General features: G+C 35.2%; 1 protein-coding gene across 1 annotated transcript; it reads left to right on the forward strand.

The window, feature by feature from the left end:
* The first annotated feature begins 5,163 nt into the window (after positions 1 to 5,163).
* On the forward strand, positions 5,164 to 8,303 carry LOC108345446 (uncharacterized). The gene is made up of 6 exons (XM_052867922.1): positions 5,164 to 5,226; positions 5,809 to 5,935; positions 6,580 to 6,771; positions 6,855 to 6,897; positions 7,539 to 7,677; positions 8,271 to 8,303. The coding sequence occupies exons 1-6, from the start codon at positions 5,185 to 5,187 to the stop codon at positions 8,301 to 8,303; spliced, it is 576 nt and encodes a 191-aa protein (XP_052723882.1). The 5' UTR covers positions 5,164 to 5,184.
* Positions 8,304 to 18,232: the final 9,929 nt, after the last annotated feature.

Consider the following 18,232-nt stretch of genomic DNA (forward strand, 5'->3'; position numbering starts at 1 on the left):
AACTTTAATTCATCTATTTTTACCTCTTTAATTTCATCTGTATGCAAATCTTACTTGTGTTGTAAAATTAATCGCTAAATTAGTAAACTTTAATCAATCTGTGAAACAAAACAAATCCCTTGGGAAAACGATATTCGGACTTACTGATTTATTACTTGTACGATTCGGTACGCTTGCCGAGGTCTCAACAGTAATATATTTAATAAAAAGAATCATATAAATGAATTTAACAATTTTTACCGATGATGGTTGAAACATGACAAACTGTAAAGGCAATGGACTCTAATGATTTTGCAACATCATTGCCTTCATTTCATTGACTTGTGATGTCAGTGAAGATATTGTTGGAATTGGTATCTCGCGTAGCAGAAAGGGTTTTTAGCGGAACAGCGTGTTACGATCAATTGCCAAGATAAAATGATTCTTTTTAAAATCCTGATTTTCTTTTAAGACTTTTATCAAACAGTTTGAATGCTAAAGAGATAGGGTTAAAGACAATTAACACAAAGAATTTTATTATGGTTCGAATCAAAAGATTCTACATCTAGTCGTTAATCACTGTAAATAGTAATTAACTTTTTCACTAAAAATATCTTTTAACAATTACAATAAAATGAATAAAAGATAAGAACAGAGAACGCCTTCCTTCAACAAACAAACAAAAGAACATCCTCAATTAACTTGAAGAGAACCGCTTCGATCTTAGACACACTAAACACAAATTTCTTCAGAAATTTCATGTTATAAGAACTATCCTTCTTAACAAAAATTATAATTTTAATTCTTATAAAATAATACTCAATTATTTTATTATTAAAAATCAAATTATAAAAAAATTATTAATCGAGTTTTATTTTATAGGAACTAACATTTTTCTAAAATTTTATAATATGTAAAGTATTTTATATTATAATTATGTTTTTTTAATGTTTTTTTATCAAATATATAATAATTTAATTAGTAAGGTAATGTCACTAAATTATATTATTACAAGTATTATTTTGCCATACAGTTTTTAATAATTATTATCTTTTTAATATCTTTCTGGAGGTAAAGAAAAAACGGGTACATTTAATTAGGAAAACATTGTATTTAGTAAATTTGATAAATATATTATATATATTTATTAAATGTTAAACATAATACTATTCTACATTTTTGACATGTTTTTTTAAGAAATTAAAATTTAATATTTATATTAATTTTAATACTATATTTTAAAATAAAATAATTTTTTTCTAAAATTTAAATTTAAAGAAAAGGTAGCATAATTGGTCTCTCTTCCGCATTATACAAGTTGTAAGTATGAATGATAAGGAGACTAGAAGGGAGAGGAATTTCATTATCTCATACATATCTTAAAAGAAAAGAATTATTCACATCCTAATACCTAAATTTAATGGGATGAAAATTTTGTCCGATCTCCATTCCTATCAGATAACCGTTATATAGCCATATTGATGTTTGTATCTGTAACTATTTTCAAACAAGATAAAAGAGGATGACTTTTTCACTTTAGTTATCAATCAAAGCCAAAATTTTCATATTAGATTTCGATTTCTCTAAAAACAAAGTATAAAATCATAATAAAAGAAAAGGGATTCGGTTTCACATACTTTAACTTTGAAGATGTGCAAAAGTGGTGGAAGCTTTGCCATTAAAAAAAAAATCATTTAGTAAAGGTTATCTTTTGGAAATTATAAAAATCTTTCACAAATTAACACTTTTTAATATGATTCTCGTGTAAAAGCTAAAAATAGAGGGAGTTTAAATTATTATTTGAAGAGGTTTATGACCTGAACCTTCACCTCCTTTTGTTATTTTGCCCTTTCCTTCTCGAAATTTTACTTTCCTTTTATCCAAATTTTAAAATCATGTTAAGGTTTTCATTTTCGTTTTCATTTCACCTCCTCCTTGATCAAACCATAGTCATAAGCGTGGTGGCTTCCTGGCGGAAGGGCATGTTTACGTAAAAACAATGTTAGATATAAATAAAGTCTCGTACCGAATAAAATAAAAAATAACATGAATTTATATATACAAAAGATATTTTAATTAAACAAAATCTTATATATAATAAAATAAAAAATAAACATGTATACATGTAAGATATATACCAAAAACAAATTCAAAAGAGATAATATCCTACCAGTTGAAAGATTTTGTTGAATCTGAAGTGATCTATTGTCTCTCCTTCTTAATAAAAGCGCGTCTTTACCACACCTTCATCAACAAAATCTAAGCAACAATGCCTGCACCAATTCACAACAACCTTTGAACAAGGATTATTTGGGACAATTTATAAAGCAACAATGCCTATATGGGAGGTTGTAGCAGTTAAAGTGCTTGCACTTCTAAACAAGGGGAGAAAGAATTCTGTACAGAGGTATATTTTGTTACCTGGTTTGTGGGATGCACAATTTTTTATGTTTTGAATCTTTATGACTTGTATAGTATTAGAAAAAGGTTACATAATTATCTTATACGGGTGAACGGATTCAAAGCTGTATATCCTTGACTTCCACGGGTTCAAGCATGCTGTTAAATCAAGTTTTGTAATGTTTTTAATGAATTTGATTTGATAATATGTAGCTCATTTAATGAATTTTTTATAATTGTGATTAGCAGCAGTTTCAAGAGGATGAAGGGATGGACTTTATCTTTCCAGAAAGAAGTATTCTACTGGTTCTATAAATAGAGGTTGATATAACGTGACAAGATTAGTTGACACATTATGTCCATCGATGATAAAGTTAGAAAACAATATTTGTTACATTATTATTTGAACATAGAAGTGAAGATGTTGGAATCAGATGATACACATCTCTTGGATCAACTGGTGATGAAACATGATGAAGCAAGATAATGTTTTAGTGACTTTCTTTAGGTTATCAATATTGTAATTGTTAATAAATATATTTTATTTTAAATTATTAATAAATAAATTTTGATTAATTTTTGTGTACTTTATAATTTATATATTTTATATATTTCGTATTATAAAGAATAGATTTCATTAAATTATAAATATAGGTAGGTAACTATAAAAAAAAAGATTTCAAACATCCATAAAATAATAATTATTAGTAAAAGAGGTTAAAACTAAAAAAAACACTTTTACAATATAAATTGATGTTAGGGGTGATAAAAAAACCTATGCAAATAAATAGCTACGACTCTAATTGTGGAGGTTTGGAAAAACTGCGCAAATTAATTTACGGAGGTTCACAAATTGAAAAATAAACCTCCATGCAAGTACAACAATGGTTTGCCTTCGCAATGCAAGAATGGTTCTCGTTTAATAAAGAACAAAAGTGAATTAACAAACAAAACAGAGCAAAAAATAGTTTTTCGCATAACAAATAGTCCAAGAATCAAATGTTGTGGTACCTTGTTTATGGAGGTTTCATGTTCAAACAATGAGTGATGTGGAGATTTCGAAGTGCTTTGTTTTTGCAAGGAGATGCGTGACCTTTGTTTTTGAATGATTGGTGATGAATAAAATGAAAGAAGAGAGACAAAGAAGATGAACGAGTGGAACGATCTTCGTTTTCAAAAGAAAAGACTGAAAATGATGAAAGAGATAAGTCTTACAAGGTGCGTTCAAATGACAGGAAAAGTAATTATTAAAATTTTAACCCTAGATAATAAGCTTCGACTCTATTAATAACCAAAACATATTATGGAATAACCTTAAGTGATTAGTAGATTCAAAGTCTATTTCCCTACTTCATAATAAATAAATAAATAAAATTTTGACATTTTGGAAATTTGTGAGATAAATAAAATTTTGACATTTTGGAAATTTGTGAGACCTTTTCAGCTTTGGTCATATGGCAACCAAAACCTATTAACGATTAGATTTTGGCAGTTAGTAGAACCAAAACCTATTTCCCTTCTTCAGAAAAAATACATAAAAAAAATTGCATTTTGGTAATTAATTGGTGACACTTTAAACTCGATTATGGGGCAAAGCCATAAGTATAATGTTTGACTTTTAAGCTTTAGTTCTTCTATAAAGAACAGAATCCTATAGTTCTTTCATAATTTCAAAAATATATATATATATATATATATATATATATATATATATATATATATATATATATTAATTTTAAACTTTATATATCTTTAGGATTTAGAGTTCAGAGTTTAGGTTCAAGATTCAGAGTTCAGATTCAGGATTCAGGTTAATTTTATTTAAAATATAAATTTATATAAATTTAAAATCTAAATTTGTATGTTGTGATTATTTCAAAAGAAGTATTATATTACAATTCATGCGATCTAAAACTGACAAAAAAATATTATTAAAATTCATACGGATTTACAATACCATCTAAAAACTATATGTTCAATTAAAATAAGGTGCAGGAATGTAGGAGAAAGCTCCCGTTCTCTTCATTCCTGTTTTTTTTTTTTAAAGAAATCTAAGTATGTGTTTGTGGGAAAATGCATGTTGGAATACCCAATGGAAACAATATGTAACTCAAGAGAGATTGGTACATAGTTTAGATTAAATATAGTTTCATAAAATGGAAAAGAAAATAGTTTTAACGAGAAATACACATAAATGATTTAAGAGATGTGACATTTCTTATCCAATATGATATGTGAGGAAATGTGTGAGAAAGATTTAAGGAAAATGATACTCGAACAACGAAATTTGACAACATTTAAACACGGCACACGTGTCAGCGTACGAGCGGTCCACGTTTTAAAGAGAAAAGCTGCTGCATTCTGAGAAAACCTGCTGCAAGTGTGACGTGGCGAGGGACGGGCACGGGCAGCTTAGGGTGTGCGTTCCAAATTTGAAATGATATTCGAGTAGAGAGAGAAGCGGCGCGAACATTGGAGACGCTCAAGCGTGACCTAGACAAAGAGACGAGAGAGTTGGAGAAAGGGTTCACGAGCGAGAGAGAGAGACGGAGTGGTTGCCGGAGTGCCGCCGTTCACTGTCGAAGGTCGTGTCGGAGAGATCGAACGCCTCCAGCCCGTTCCGTTTCAGGGGCGCCGCAGGTCCGACGTCGACCGGTCGAAGGGAACACGGCATCGTGTTCCGTCCGTTCCGGCCCAGCGACTTAGGGAGGCGTTGAAGGTGTCGCTTCGTCCCAGCTGCTTCCGTCCCTGTCCCGGAGTGTCGCCGGAGTGCCGCAGGACCTTTCTTCTAAAGATATTGCCGTCATGAAGAGGCGGATATCAAATGTTCTTGAACCTGGGGAAACGGTATGTATGTATTTTATCATTCTTAATTTTCTGATTTTTTATTTCTTTGTTCTACTGAAGTATCATTGTAAAATACAATATTTATTTTGCAATTCACTCCAGAGTAGTTGTAGATCATCCATTTGTTTAGGCAATCATTGGTTTTTTATGTGGCCAAGGAGTTGTGCAATTTCTTGCTTAGGGTAGTTCATATCCTTAAAAAATATTATCCAGTTAAAAATATTTTACTCTCAAATCTAAACGTGTAAGGAATGTGTAATTTTCACATTGTGCTTTTCAAGTTTGAACAAATAAATACAGAAAATAAGAGAACCCGAATCTGCTGTTGACTCCATAGTTGCGTATGCAAATTTACTTTTAACTTGAGTTGAGTATGGCAACCCTAAACCGTTATCAGAGAAAGCCTGTTAATTGCCATTTTTTCAAAATAAAGGATTATATCATGTTCATTTTACATGTTCTCTTTATATCTTGTAAATCTTTATACTTGACTAGGCTGGAATTATATATCATATATCTACTTCGTTAAGAGTTTTTTGAGGTTCATTAGTTGGGCAATATTAACCGATATTCTTCCAATAGGTTTTGCAAGCCTTGAGAAGGCTAAAAGGTAACAGTGACAGAAAGGCAAAAATGTCTGATGAGACTAAGGTTGTATTTGACCAGCTAACTGAGGATGCTATGAAGCTGATGGAGAATGGTGAATACAGTTGAGTTAATCCCTCCGGGCTTTGTAGATATTATGCATTGTGTAAACATGTAATCATTTAGATAGGCTGATGAGACTCTATGTCATGCGACTTGTTTTGATTCACTGTATCTTTAGTTGCTATGCCTACATTATGCTTAACTTTGGCTCCTTGACCTTTTTCGCATATGTTTATCATGAAAAGCGAGAGGTTTTTGATCGTGAAGCGGGTTAGTGTTATACACTATGCTTTATTGTACTTATATTATGTTTTGTTGTTTCATTATGTTTACATTGTTAACAACATGATGTAATATGCTGTTTGATTTTATAATTTATTTGATTTAACTACTTGGTTTTACTATTATAATACTGTTCAACTTATGTTGTTATTATGGTCATGATGCAAGATAGAATTTATTGTTTTATTATCAATATCATACATGGTGTTTGTTTATTCTTAGTGTTTGGAGAAACTATCTTTGGGCCTCCATATTAGTTAAGTGTTGGATTTTGGGGCAGGTTATTAATTGTCAATTTTTCCTTGGCTCTTCTTTCTTCTTTCTATGATGTTGTCGATATTTAGGTTTATGAGGAGTGAAGGGTGCCAGTTTCGTGGTATTAACTGCTTAATGCTTATGCCTTCTACATTCTCCCCTTTTCAGAAGGATATGAGAAGTTAGCCCGGGCAAAAGAAGGTCCATCAAATCAACATTTGGCTAGTGGAGAAGCCTCTAGCACTGGTGAAGGTGATTATGATATGTTTGCTGACGAGGATGATAACAGTAAGCCATCTACAGATGAAAATAATACAGTTAGTCAATCTTCATCGGACGCCATAAATTCTGGCACTGAGGGTAGGTAAATTGGCCTCCAAAGTCTTTGTTACTGATTTTTATTTGATTAGTATTTACTTAACATTGTTCTACTTTTCTTTCAGGTGGAGCATTGCAAAATGATTATGTGTATGATGAATCTTCTGGGTATGGCTCTTCTGTTGCATGTAAATTTTGGGAAATAGTCTGATATACATGACATTATTTATCTTTGTTGTAAATTTCAAAACCAAAAAAAAAATCATGATGGTATTAAGGAGGTGGCAAAAGTTGAGGGTTTGTACCCACTTCTTCTTCTAATGAATTCTGTTACCAAAAAGAGCTGTTATAAGCTTGTTCTGACATCAATATTTGATGGTCCAGCACATTCCTTTATCATCTTTTCGTGTGGTTTGTCAATTTTTATCCTGAAATCTTTTAGCCTTTGTTTACAGTAAGTGGTGCCAAACATAGATGTGGATTTGGATGTGTGTTTAGTTGTTTGTTAAAATTTAATTTTGATTTGTGATATTTTTTGTTGGAAACTATATCAAGAGATGTGATATGTGTACGTCAATTTATAGATCCTTGATGGCATAAAAACATGCAGGGTGATTAGTTGTATAATTAACACCTTTGGCTGAGAGGAGTGATAGGTGTAAATTTTACTTGTTTTTGTTGCTTAAATTGTTGTGCTTTTGAGTAAGTTTTAGTGTTAATTCTCATGAAAAGTATATAATTGTTGATATAAGTATAATTTTGACTGTTTAAATGTTTTTTGATGCTTTTGTTTGTTTATTTCGAAGTAGAATAACGATTGGATACTGTCAAAGACTTGGAGCGCATCATTTGGCTGTCAGCATCGAGAAGAGAACGCCCATCCAACAGCAAGCCAGGACGCTCGTCCAGCGCGCAACGCAGAGGACGCTCGGCCAGCGCTCAGAGAAGGCTCGTCCAGCGCGCAGAGGACGCTCGTCCAGAAAGTGGACGCTCGTCCAGAGAGCGGAGATCGCTCGCCCAGCTAGCGGAGAACGCTCGCCCAGACGCTTGTCGCCCAGAGGGGACGCTCGTCCAGCGCGCAGGGGACGCTCATCCAGCGCGCAGAGGAGGCTGCGCAGAGGACGGTCGTCCAGCAAGTGGATGCTCGTCCAGAGAGCGGAGATCGCTCGCCCAACTAGTGGAGAACGCTCGCACAGACGCTTGTCGCCCAGAGGGGACACTCATCCAGCGCGCAGCGGACGCTCGTCAAGCGCGCAGAGGAGGCTCGTCCACCAAGTGGACGCTCGTCCAGCAAGTGGACGCTCGTCCAGCAAGTGGACGCTCGTCCAGTAAGTGGACGCTCGTCCAGAGAGCGGAGATCGCTCGCCCAGCTAAGAAGCAAATTGTAATTATTATGTTAATGTACGCTTTTGTAGCGTCATATGATAACCTTTTACGACCAGTTTATTGAATTTGGTGCAGCAATAGGTGCCCCAATGTTCATCTTTTGTTTAAGATTCTAAATCCATTTAACGAGTTATTGATGATTTGAATTAATGCAGTATAGACTAGGAAGTATTGCGGTTCAGTCATAGATGACACACGAAAAAAAGGGGGGGTTTTTTTTGGATTGTTTTGCAAGGAAAATTAAATTAATTAAAAGTTGAAAGTTAAAAACAATTGACAAAAGACCGAACGGTCCAAAGCACAGAACGAAAGGTTGAAGTATAAATTGCACAGAAGTAAAAACCGAGCTGTAATAACATTGAGACCGAGCGGTCTCCGATAATGGATTTGAGCGAACGCTAAATACCGAGCGTCCTAACTGCACGGTTCTTATAACAAGGCCGATCGGTTAAGGCAGTAAATCAGAAATGAGCACAATAAAGCCGAACGGTAAAAGCAGCTTAAATAGTTAATGAACAGGACGAACGGTATTAGGTGACCGAACGGTATGAAGATAACAGGCAATGGAAAATGATATTGAAAACTAAACTAAACACAAAAACGAACGTTAATGACCGAACGGTACAAGAATATTCATTCATCACTTCCCACCACTAAAACACCAGGATCAGCCTAAGACAAGATCAAAAGTGCTTAAAACTCAATTATTTTGACAATGGTCACCCATGTTAACCTGACTGACTACCTCTGTTGGACTTTCTGTACAAAATCCAATTTTCTCTCGGGTAATCGTTTACAGTGTCCATGTAATCGATTACAGTGTAAAAGAAGGTGTAAACTTGATTTCTAAGGCATAATTTGAAAGGTCTTTGAGTATAGATTCCAACAAAAAAAGAATCAACTCATTTGGAGTTCGGTGGAGAAAGTTATGACCAAAAGAACAAGCAAAGGTCAGAGTTGGCAAAAATATATGAAACGCTAACTTGAAACAATAAACTGTACCAACTCAGATGTCCAAAAATTACAAATTAGTAGTCATTGGAAAGAGTTTTGAGTCTAGTTTCTAATAAAAAAAGAATCACATCATTTGGAGGTCGGTGGGAAAAGTTATCAGTAAAATAGCCAGCAAAGGTCAAAGTTGACAGCATGTTATCTCACCCAAGTTGCTCATCTCATAAACATTGTTTTTTCCCTCCATCATGGGGTGCCAAAACATCACTTCCCACCACTGAAACACCAGGATCAGCCTAAGAAAAGTTCAAAAGTGCTTAAAACTCACTTTTTTTGACAATGGTCACCCATGTTAACCTGACTGACTACCTCTGTTGGACTTTCTGTACAAAATCCAATTTTCTCTCGGGTAATCGTTTACAGTGTCCTTGTAATCGATTACAGTGTCAAAGAAGGTGTAAACTTGATTTCTAAGGCATAATTTGAAAGGTATTTGAGTATAGATTCCAACAAAACAAGAATCAACTCATTTGGAGTTCGGTGGAGAAAGTTATGAGCAAAAGAACAAGCAAAGGTGAGAGTTGGCAAAAATATATGAAACGCTAACTTGAAAGAATAAACTGTACCAACTCAGATGTCCAAAAATTACAAATTAGTAGTCATTGGAAAGATGTTTGAGTCTAGTTTCTAATAAAAAAAGAATCACATCATTTGGAGGTCGGTGTGAAACGTTATCAGTAAAATAGCCAACAAAGGTCAAAGTTGACAGCATGTTATCTCACCCAAGTTGCTCATCTCATAAACATTGTTTCTTTCCTCCATCATGGGGTGCCAAAACATCACTTTCCTCCATCATTGGGACATAATCACATCACTAACCTCCCTCTCCCACCATTGGAACACATGGAATTGTTGGAACAATCGGTACCGTTATAGAGTCGCACAGCGGAATTAAAAACTTGAAAGAGAGTGGAAAGCGTGTTCGATCACAATTAAAATTAATTTGGTCCTTTTAGTAAAAATAATTTTCTTTGAGAAAATTTATCAAACAGTTGATATACGTAAAATAAAATGAGTGCAGGGAATAAGAAGAACAACACAGAATTTTTATCCTGGTTCGAATCAAAAGATTCTACGTCCAGTCGTTAATCACTATAAATAGTGATTAACCTTTTTCACTAAAAATGGTTTAACAGATTACAACAAATAGTTAATAAAGCAGATAAATAAACCTTCCTTCGACGAACGAACCGGAAGAAGAACACTCTGCCAACTCGAAGAGAACCGCTCCGACTATCGACAAACGAAACGCGAGCTTCTCCTATTCACGAGACCAGGCAGAGCACCTTGCTAACTCGAAGAGAGCTTGCTCCGACAATCGACACACGAAACGCGAGCCTCTCCTGTTCACGAGACCAAGCAAGGGAACTTGAACTATAGCTTCTGAGAACTTCCTCTGACAAACAGTATTCTGCTAGAGCTTCTGTTCAACAACTTTTTTTTTTTATTTCTCCAAATCAAAATATATAGCCAAGTACACTGAATGCCAAAGGTTAGCTCCCAACTGCCATGAATAATCGATTATTGTAAGTGATAATCGATTATTCAAGTCCGTTACAGGGTTTTCAAAATGTGATAATCGATTATATGAAGAGATAATCGATTATTCCTGTATGACTTTGTGATAATCGATTATTGCCATTCCATAATCGATTATTGCAGTTAAAAATGCAAGTTTACAAGGTTTACAAGAATTTCCTACTACATTTAATTTCTACAAATTGCTTTTAACTAATTCTAATATCTTCTTCAACTAAAACTTCTTGTAGCATCATCAAAACAAATTTCTTCAAGATTTACCAATACTCCTTATTGGTAACAATCTCCCCCTTTTTGATGATGATCAAAAATTCAATTTTAAAAGCAAGTTTGGCTTACCTGCAAAACATACAAGCTAACAAACAACAACAAGGTTAGCAATACCTGTAATAATTTATACTTCTCCCCTTGTATTATTCTTCTCCCCCTTTTTGATCAGAAGCAAAAAGATCGGATGTTGAAGGCTCCCCCTAAATATGATCTCCCCCTCAATTAATCAAAGGATGCATATAATCAAGAGATCATTTTATTTATGAAAATAAATATTACATTATAAGAAGAATGGACAAACTAGCCGTTTATGGTCGTTTATAGCCGTTATGGGATGCTCCAACGACTCTATTTTTGAACATGTCAGCGTGATAATCGATTATGGCTTGTGATAATCGATTATCAGTTCAATAATTACTGCCCAGAATTGCATGATAATCGATTATGCATAATGATAATCGATTATCTGCTCAAGATTTTCCAGAATTGATTTTAATGCATGAATAATCGATTATGACTTGATGATAATCGATTATGAAGCGTTAAGTTTACGAAAAATGCAAAAATTTGCATAGATTTTGATTCTAAGATATGTCTAACACTCCAACCTCTCTTCTAAGTTCATAAAGTAAAGATACCCCCTTAAATATGCAATTCAAATTTAACTTTTAGCATACTCAATTAACCCACGAAATCAACAACCATTTTTCAAACAATTAAGATATCAATGATTAAGCAACCAATTTATAAACTAAAATGAATGCAACAGTAGCTTAAATGGAAATTATCACAGCTGCTACAGGTTTGATATGAAAGCATTTCAGCTAGCACAATCAGTTCAAAAAACTAACTTTGACAACACAATTTACAACTTTCAAAACAACAGCTATGATTCATGCACTCTCATATCCCAATCTGTTCAACCCAATGAATTCAACTCTGCATATAAAACAACATATATAAAAATTAAAACATCAATATGCAGTAATCAGATTTAATTCAATAACATTGTTTATCTTGGTTCAATGGATTTTATCCATGAAATATTGGCAAACCAGAATTTAAAACTGGAAAATTGACTCAAACAAGGAAATGTAGTTTTGACAACTGCTTTTAAAGACTATTCTACAGTGATTTTCACAGTTTGTAATCAAGCTTTATGTGGAGCAAATCATAGCTCATATGGCATGCATATAAATAGATCTCCACAGAAAACATCTTTGAAACGGAAATGCCAATTCAATCATCAAATAACTTAATTATCTAAAAATGCCAATGAAAATCTATCAACCAACTCATTTAAATGAATATAACAATAATCAAATAATGGAAAATTAGAAAGATAACCAGAACAAAGTGCAATAACACAGTTCAAACAACACTTAGCTCAATCACATGGAGTTCGAACCAAGGCTTTGAATGCCATTTGATGGATTCACTTCCTGCTCTTAGATCATTATTTCCGAAAGCATAATACCATGGATCTCTCCTCTCTTTTTGAGAACTTAACCTGCAAAACCATCCAAGAGAGGTTTGGTGCCCATAATCTCATTTGGGTCCTCAGGGTTAGAGACAAATTACTTTATAATGGGAATCCAAGCACATTTTCCATCAGGAACATCAAAATGTTTGATACTACATTTATTTGAAGTATGTCCTTTTTTCATACAATAGAAGCAACAAACACCATGCAGTTTGGTTTTTACAGTTGTTCCTTTTTCAACCCAAACTCTACGAGTTCTCTTAACTTTAGACTTTTTATGATGCACTTCTTTATTTCTAACATTGCTCCTTCTAAAAACATGTGAGACAGACTTGGTTGCTTTAGAAAGTAAATTTTCAAGTATGTCAATGTTAAACATATGACTTTTACAAGATAAACACTCAACAGGTTTTTCATTTGAATTAGATTCAGACAATTTTGTTTCAAGATTACTAACTTTGTTTCTTAATATGACTTCCTCATCTAATGCATTTTCATATTTCCATTTCAATTCTTTAAATTCCTTTTTCATATTTTTATAAGCAGCATTCAATGTTTCAGATTCATCAAGTAATTCAAGAAACGCCTTTTGTAAATCAAATTCATTAGATTCATAGCTAGAATTACTTACTTGGCTTCCAGCATCATCAAAATTAGCTGTCAAACACAAGTTTATTTCTTCAACAGAATCACTTGAACTAGAGGTGGTTGATGCATTATCCTTCGAGGCAATGTGAACCTTCTTCTTCTTGTGAATTTTCTTTTCTTTTCTTTCTTTACTTCTTTTGTTGCTTGAACAGTCAGCTTTCAGATGGCCTCTTTCACCACATCCATAACATTTGAAGCTTGAAGAGGAACCTTGATAGTCCTTCTTTTCCTTCAAGATTTTGCTTTCAGATGATTTATCGTTGGCCATCAAGCATAGATTTTCTTGCTCATTAGAATCGCTTGAGCTTGAGGAGTTTAATGTAGACCATGAGTTCGAACAAGTCAACTTAGCCACATTCAATACTTCATCATGAGTGACTCTTAAAAATTTCCACATTTCCTGAGCACTTTTATAAACAGATACTTTGAAAAAATCATCAATGGTTAGTGCAGATAAAATTATATTCCGAGCCTTAATATCAAACTGAGCTCGTCTATTTTCTTCAGCAGTCCAATTAAAATAAGGTTTTTCAGTCTCTACACCATCAACAGTATTCATAGGAATATAAGGGCCATTTTGTACAGCTTCCCAGATACCTCTATCAACAGACCCCATAAAAATCTCCATTCTCACTTTCCAAAAAGCATAGTTATCACCAGTAAACAATGGAGGTCTGTTAATGGAAGCACCCTCAGCATATACATGGTTTTGATTGTGACCGGCCATTTTCGCAAATTTTGAAAAACTATCAAAGCAAGCTCTGATACCAATTGTTGGAACAATCGGTACCGTTATAGAGTCGCACAGCGGAATTAAAAACTTGAAAGAGAGTGGAAAGCGTGTTCGATCACAATTAAAATTAATTTGGTCCTTTTAGTAAAAATAATTTTCTTTGAGAAAATTTATCAAACAGTTGATATACGTAAAATAAAATGAGTGCAGGGAATAAGAAGAACAACACAGAATTTTTATCCTGGTTCGAATCAAAAGATTCTACGTCCAGTCGTTAATCACTATAAATAGTGATTAACCTTTTTCACTAAAAATGGTTTAACAGATTACAACAAATAGTTAATAAAGCAGATAAATAAACCTTCCTTCGACGAACGAACCGGAAGAAGAACACTCTGCCAACTCGAAGAGAACCGCTCCGACTATCGACAAACGAAACGCGAGCTTCTCCTATTCACGAGACCAGGCAGAGCACCTTGCTAACTCGAAGAGAGCTTGCTCCGACAATCGACACACGAAACGCGAGCCTCTCCTGTTCACGAGACCAAGCAAGGGAACTTGAACTATAGCTTCTGAGAACTTCCTCTGACAAACAGTATTCTGCTAGAGCTTCTGTTCAACAACTTTTTTTTTTTTATTTCTCCAAATCAAAATATATAGCCAAGTACACTGAATGCCAAAGGTTAGCTCCCAACTGCCATGAATAATCGATTATTGTAAGTGATAATCGATTATTCAAGTCCGTTACAGGGTTTTCAAAATGTGATAATCGATTATATGAAGAGATAATCGATTATTCCTGTATGACTTTGTGATAATCGATTATTGCCATTCCATAATCGATTATTGCAGTTAAAAATGCAAGTTTACAAGGTTTACAAGAATTTCCTACTACATTTAATTTCTACAAATTGCTTTTAACTAATTCTAATATCTTCTTCAACTAAAACTTCTTGTAGCATCATCAAAACAAATTTCTTCAAGATTTACAAATACTCCTTATTGGTAACAGGAATAGCCTAAGACAAGTGCAAAAGTGCCTAAAAGTCACTTCTTTTTCCAATGGTGACTCCTGTTCACCTGACTGAGTACCTGTGTTGGACTTTCTGTACAAATTCCAATTTTCTCTCGGGTAATCGTTTACAGGGTTGGTGTAAACGATTACCAGACCCTTTTTTCAACACCCTCACTCATCCCTTGCACACCTTGCTCCTCCAACTGATGAGGGGTCACCCCACACTCCTTGGCCTCACATCACATCACCAACCACCCTATCCCAACACTGAAACACCTAGACCAGCCTCAGACAGGTGCAGAATTGCATAAAAGTCACCTTTTTTTCTAATGGTGACCCCTGCTCACCTGACTGAGTACCTGTGTTGGACTTTCTGTACAAAATCCAATTTCCTCTCGGGTAATCGTTTACAGGGATGGTGTAAACGATTACCAGACCCTTTTTTCAACACCCTCACTCATCCCTTGCACACCTTGCTCCTCCAACTGAAGAGGGGTCACCCCACACTCCTTGGCCTCACATCACATCACCAACCACCCTATCCCAGCACTGAAACACCTAGACCAGCCTCAGACAGGTGCAGAATTGCATAAAAGTCACCTTTTTTTTAATGGTGACCCCTGTTCACCTGACTGAGTACCTGTGTTGGACTTTCTGTACAAAATCCAATTTCCTCTCGGGTAATCGTTTACAGGGATGGTGTAAACAATTACCAGACCCTTTTTTGAACACCCTCACTCATCCCTTGCACACCTTGCTCCTCCAACTGATGAGGGGTCACCCCACACTCCTTGGCCTCACATCACATCACCAACCACCCTATCCCACCATTGGAACACATGGAATAGCCTAAGACAAGTGCAAAAGTGCCTAAAAGTCACTTCTTTTTCCAATGGTGACTCCTGTTCACCTGACTGAGTACCTGTGTTGGACTTTCTGTACAAATTCCAATTTTCTCTCGGGTAATCGTTTACAGGGTTGGTGTAAACGATTACCAGACCCTTTTTTCAACACCCTCACTCATCCCTTGCACACCTTGCTCCTCCAACTGATGAGGGGTCACCCCACACTCCTTGGCCTCACATCACATCACCAACCACCCTCTCCCACCACTGAAACACCTGGACCAGCCTCAGACAGGTGCAGAATTGCATAAAAGTCACCTTTTTTTTAATGGTGACCCCTGTTCACCTGACTGAGTACCTGTGTTGGACTTTCTGTACAAAATCCAATTTCCTCTCGGGTAATCGTTTACAGGGATGGTGTAAACGATTACCAGACCCTTTTTTCAACACCCTCACTCATCCCTTGCACACCTTGCTCCTGCAACTGATGAGGGGTCACCCCACACTCTTTGGCCTCACATCACATCACCAACCACCCTATCCCAGCACTCAAACACCTGGACCAGCCTCAGATAGGTGCAGAAGTGCCTAAAAGTCACCTTTTTTCCAATGGTGACCCCTGTTCACCTGACTGAGTACATGTGTTGGACTTTCTGTACAAATTCCAATTTTCTCTCGGGTAATCGTTTACAGGGTTGGTGTAAACGATTACCAGACCCTTTTTTCAACACCCTCACTCATCCCTTGCACACCTTGCTCCTCCAACTGATGAGGGGTCACCCCACACTCCTTGGCCTCACATCACATCACCAACCACCCTCTCCCACCACTGAAACACCTGGACCAGCCTCAGACAGGTGCAGAATTGCATAAAAGTCACCTTTTTTTTTAATGGTGACCCTTGTTCACCTGACTGAGTACCTGTGTTGGACTTTCTGTACAAAATCCAATTTCCTCTCGGGTAATCGTTTACAGGGATGCTGTAAACGATTACCAGACCCTTTGCCTCACATCACATCACCCCCACTCAAATTGTCCTTCAAATAAACTGGTTTTGACATTCGTCACCCATGTTACCCAGAAAGACCACTCAAACATGAATATCTTACAAACAACCCTGCAACTTAGGAGACACAAAAAATGACCACATTCTGAAATCCACAAACCCATAACTCATAATAACAATGGTATTGAAGAAATAAAATATGAGACCAATTCAAAACCAAAACTCAAATTTTATTTCATTGAACTAAATCGGATACATTAAACATTGTTTTCTTAATCTATTTACAATGATTACAATTATCATTACTTTCCAAATAACATTTTCCATCAACTAAATACACAAATCACTCATTTTTTATTCTAAGCACTATGGTTCCGGTGTATGGAGTCCTAAGTGCTCTTCCCTTGTAACGCCTTCGTGATCGAACCCTAACATACGTCTTCAAAGGTTGTTCATTTCCGTCAATGTCAGTAGGGGATACAAAACCAGTGTTCACAGGTGGTTCTGTACGAGGCACACTTTGTCGAACGTCATCTTTATTTTGCCTTCTTGCCTTCTCTTCAGCCAATTGTCAATGTCGGTCTCTCTCTCTGTCGCTCGTGATCCCTCCTTTCTCCAACTCTCTCGTCTCTCTGTCTAGGTCACACAAGTCGTTTTGGTTGTTCACGCCGCTTCTCTGTCTACGAAGTGAGAAAATAAAATTCAAATTTGAAACGCACACCCCAATCTGCCCGTGCCCGTCCTCGCCACGTCAGCGTTGAAGCAGGTTTCATCAGACTTTCTCAGATTGCAGCAGCTTTTTCCATTAAAAATGTGGGCCGCTCAAACGCTGACACGTGTGCTGTGTCCAAATGTTGTCAAATTTGGTTGTTCGAGTATCATTTTCCAAGATTTAAACGATAAAAGAGGAAGATACCTAGGCTAAATCAAGATATATTATTTTCCAGGATTAAATGTTGAATTCAACATATAGTCCAAACAAACTGTAAATTTACTAAATTTGAAAGAATTGAAAATGTGAGCCTGAGATTCCCTGCTCTCTAATTTTAATGTTTCACATTGAAACATAAATAAATAAAAAATACGAAACTGGTAGCTTGCAAATTTCTTTACCTCCACACAACAAAGGGAACAATTGAAAGTTGGAAGGTAGTAACAGTACAACAAAGAGAGCAATTAAAAGTTGGAAGGTAGTAACAGTACAATACAGAGAAGTTTTTTTCTATGTCATTTGTTTCTTTTGTTTTGGAAGAAAGGCCTTAGCTTTTGAAATTTATTTCTGTTCCCTATATTGTTGGAGAGTAGCATGCACACAGTCTTCGTATTTAGAGAGAGAAATAATGAAATAATGTGGCTTATGGAGAGAGAAATGGAGCGGGAAATTTTTTGCACGAATTTTGTTTGTTGGTAATTAATGATAAATTTATCCACAAATTTTGTTTTTCGTTAAGTGAAATATGCATTATTATTGGATTTATTGACATATTTTTTTGTCGGTAATAAAGTCGTCGGTAATTAAAATTTCAAAAATTTTCGATAATGGTAAAATTTGTTCATACACTACAAA

This window comes from Vigna angularis, chromosome 8 (assembly GCF_016808095.1).
Source record: "Vigna angularis cultivar LongXiaoDou No.4 chromosome 8, ASM1680809v1, whole genome shotgun sequence".
Classification (NCBI taxonomy): Eukaryota; Viridiplantae; Streptophyta; class Magnoliopsida; order Fabales; family Fabaceae; genus Vigna; species Vigna angularis.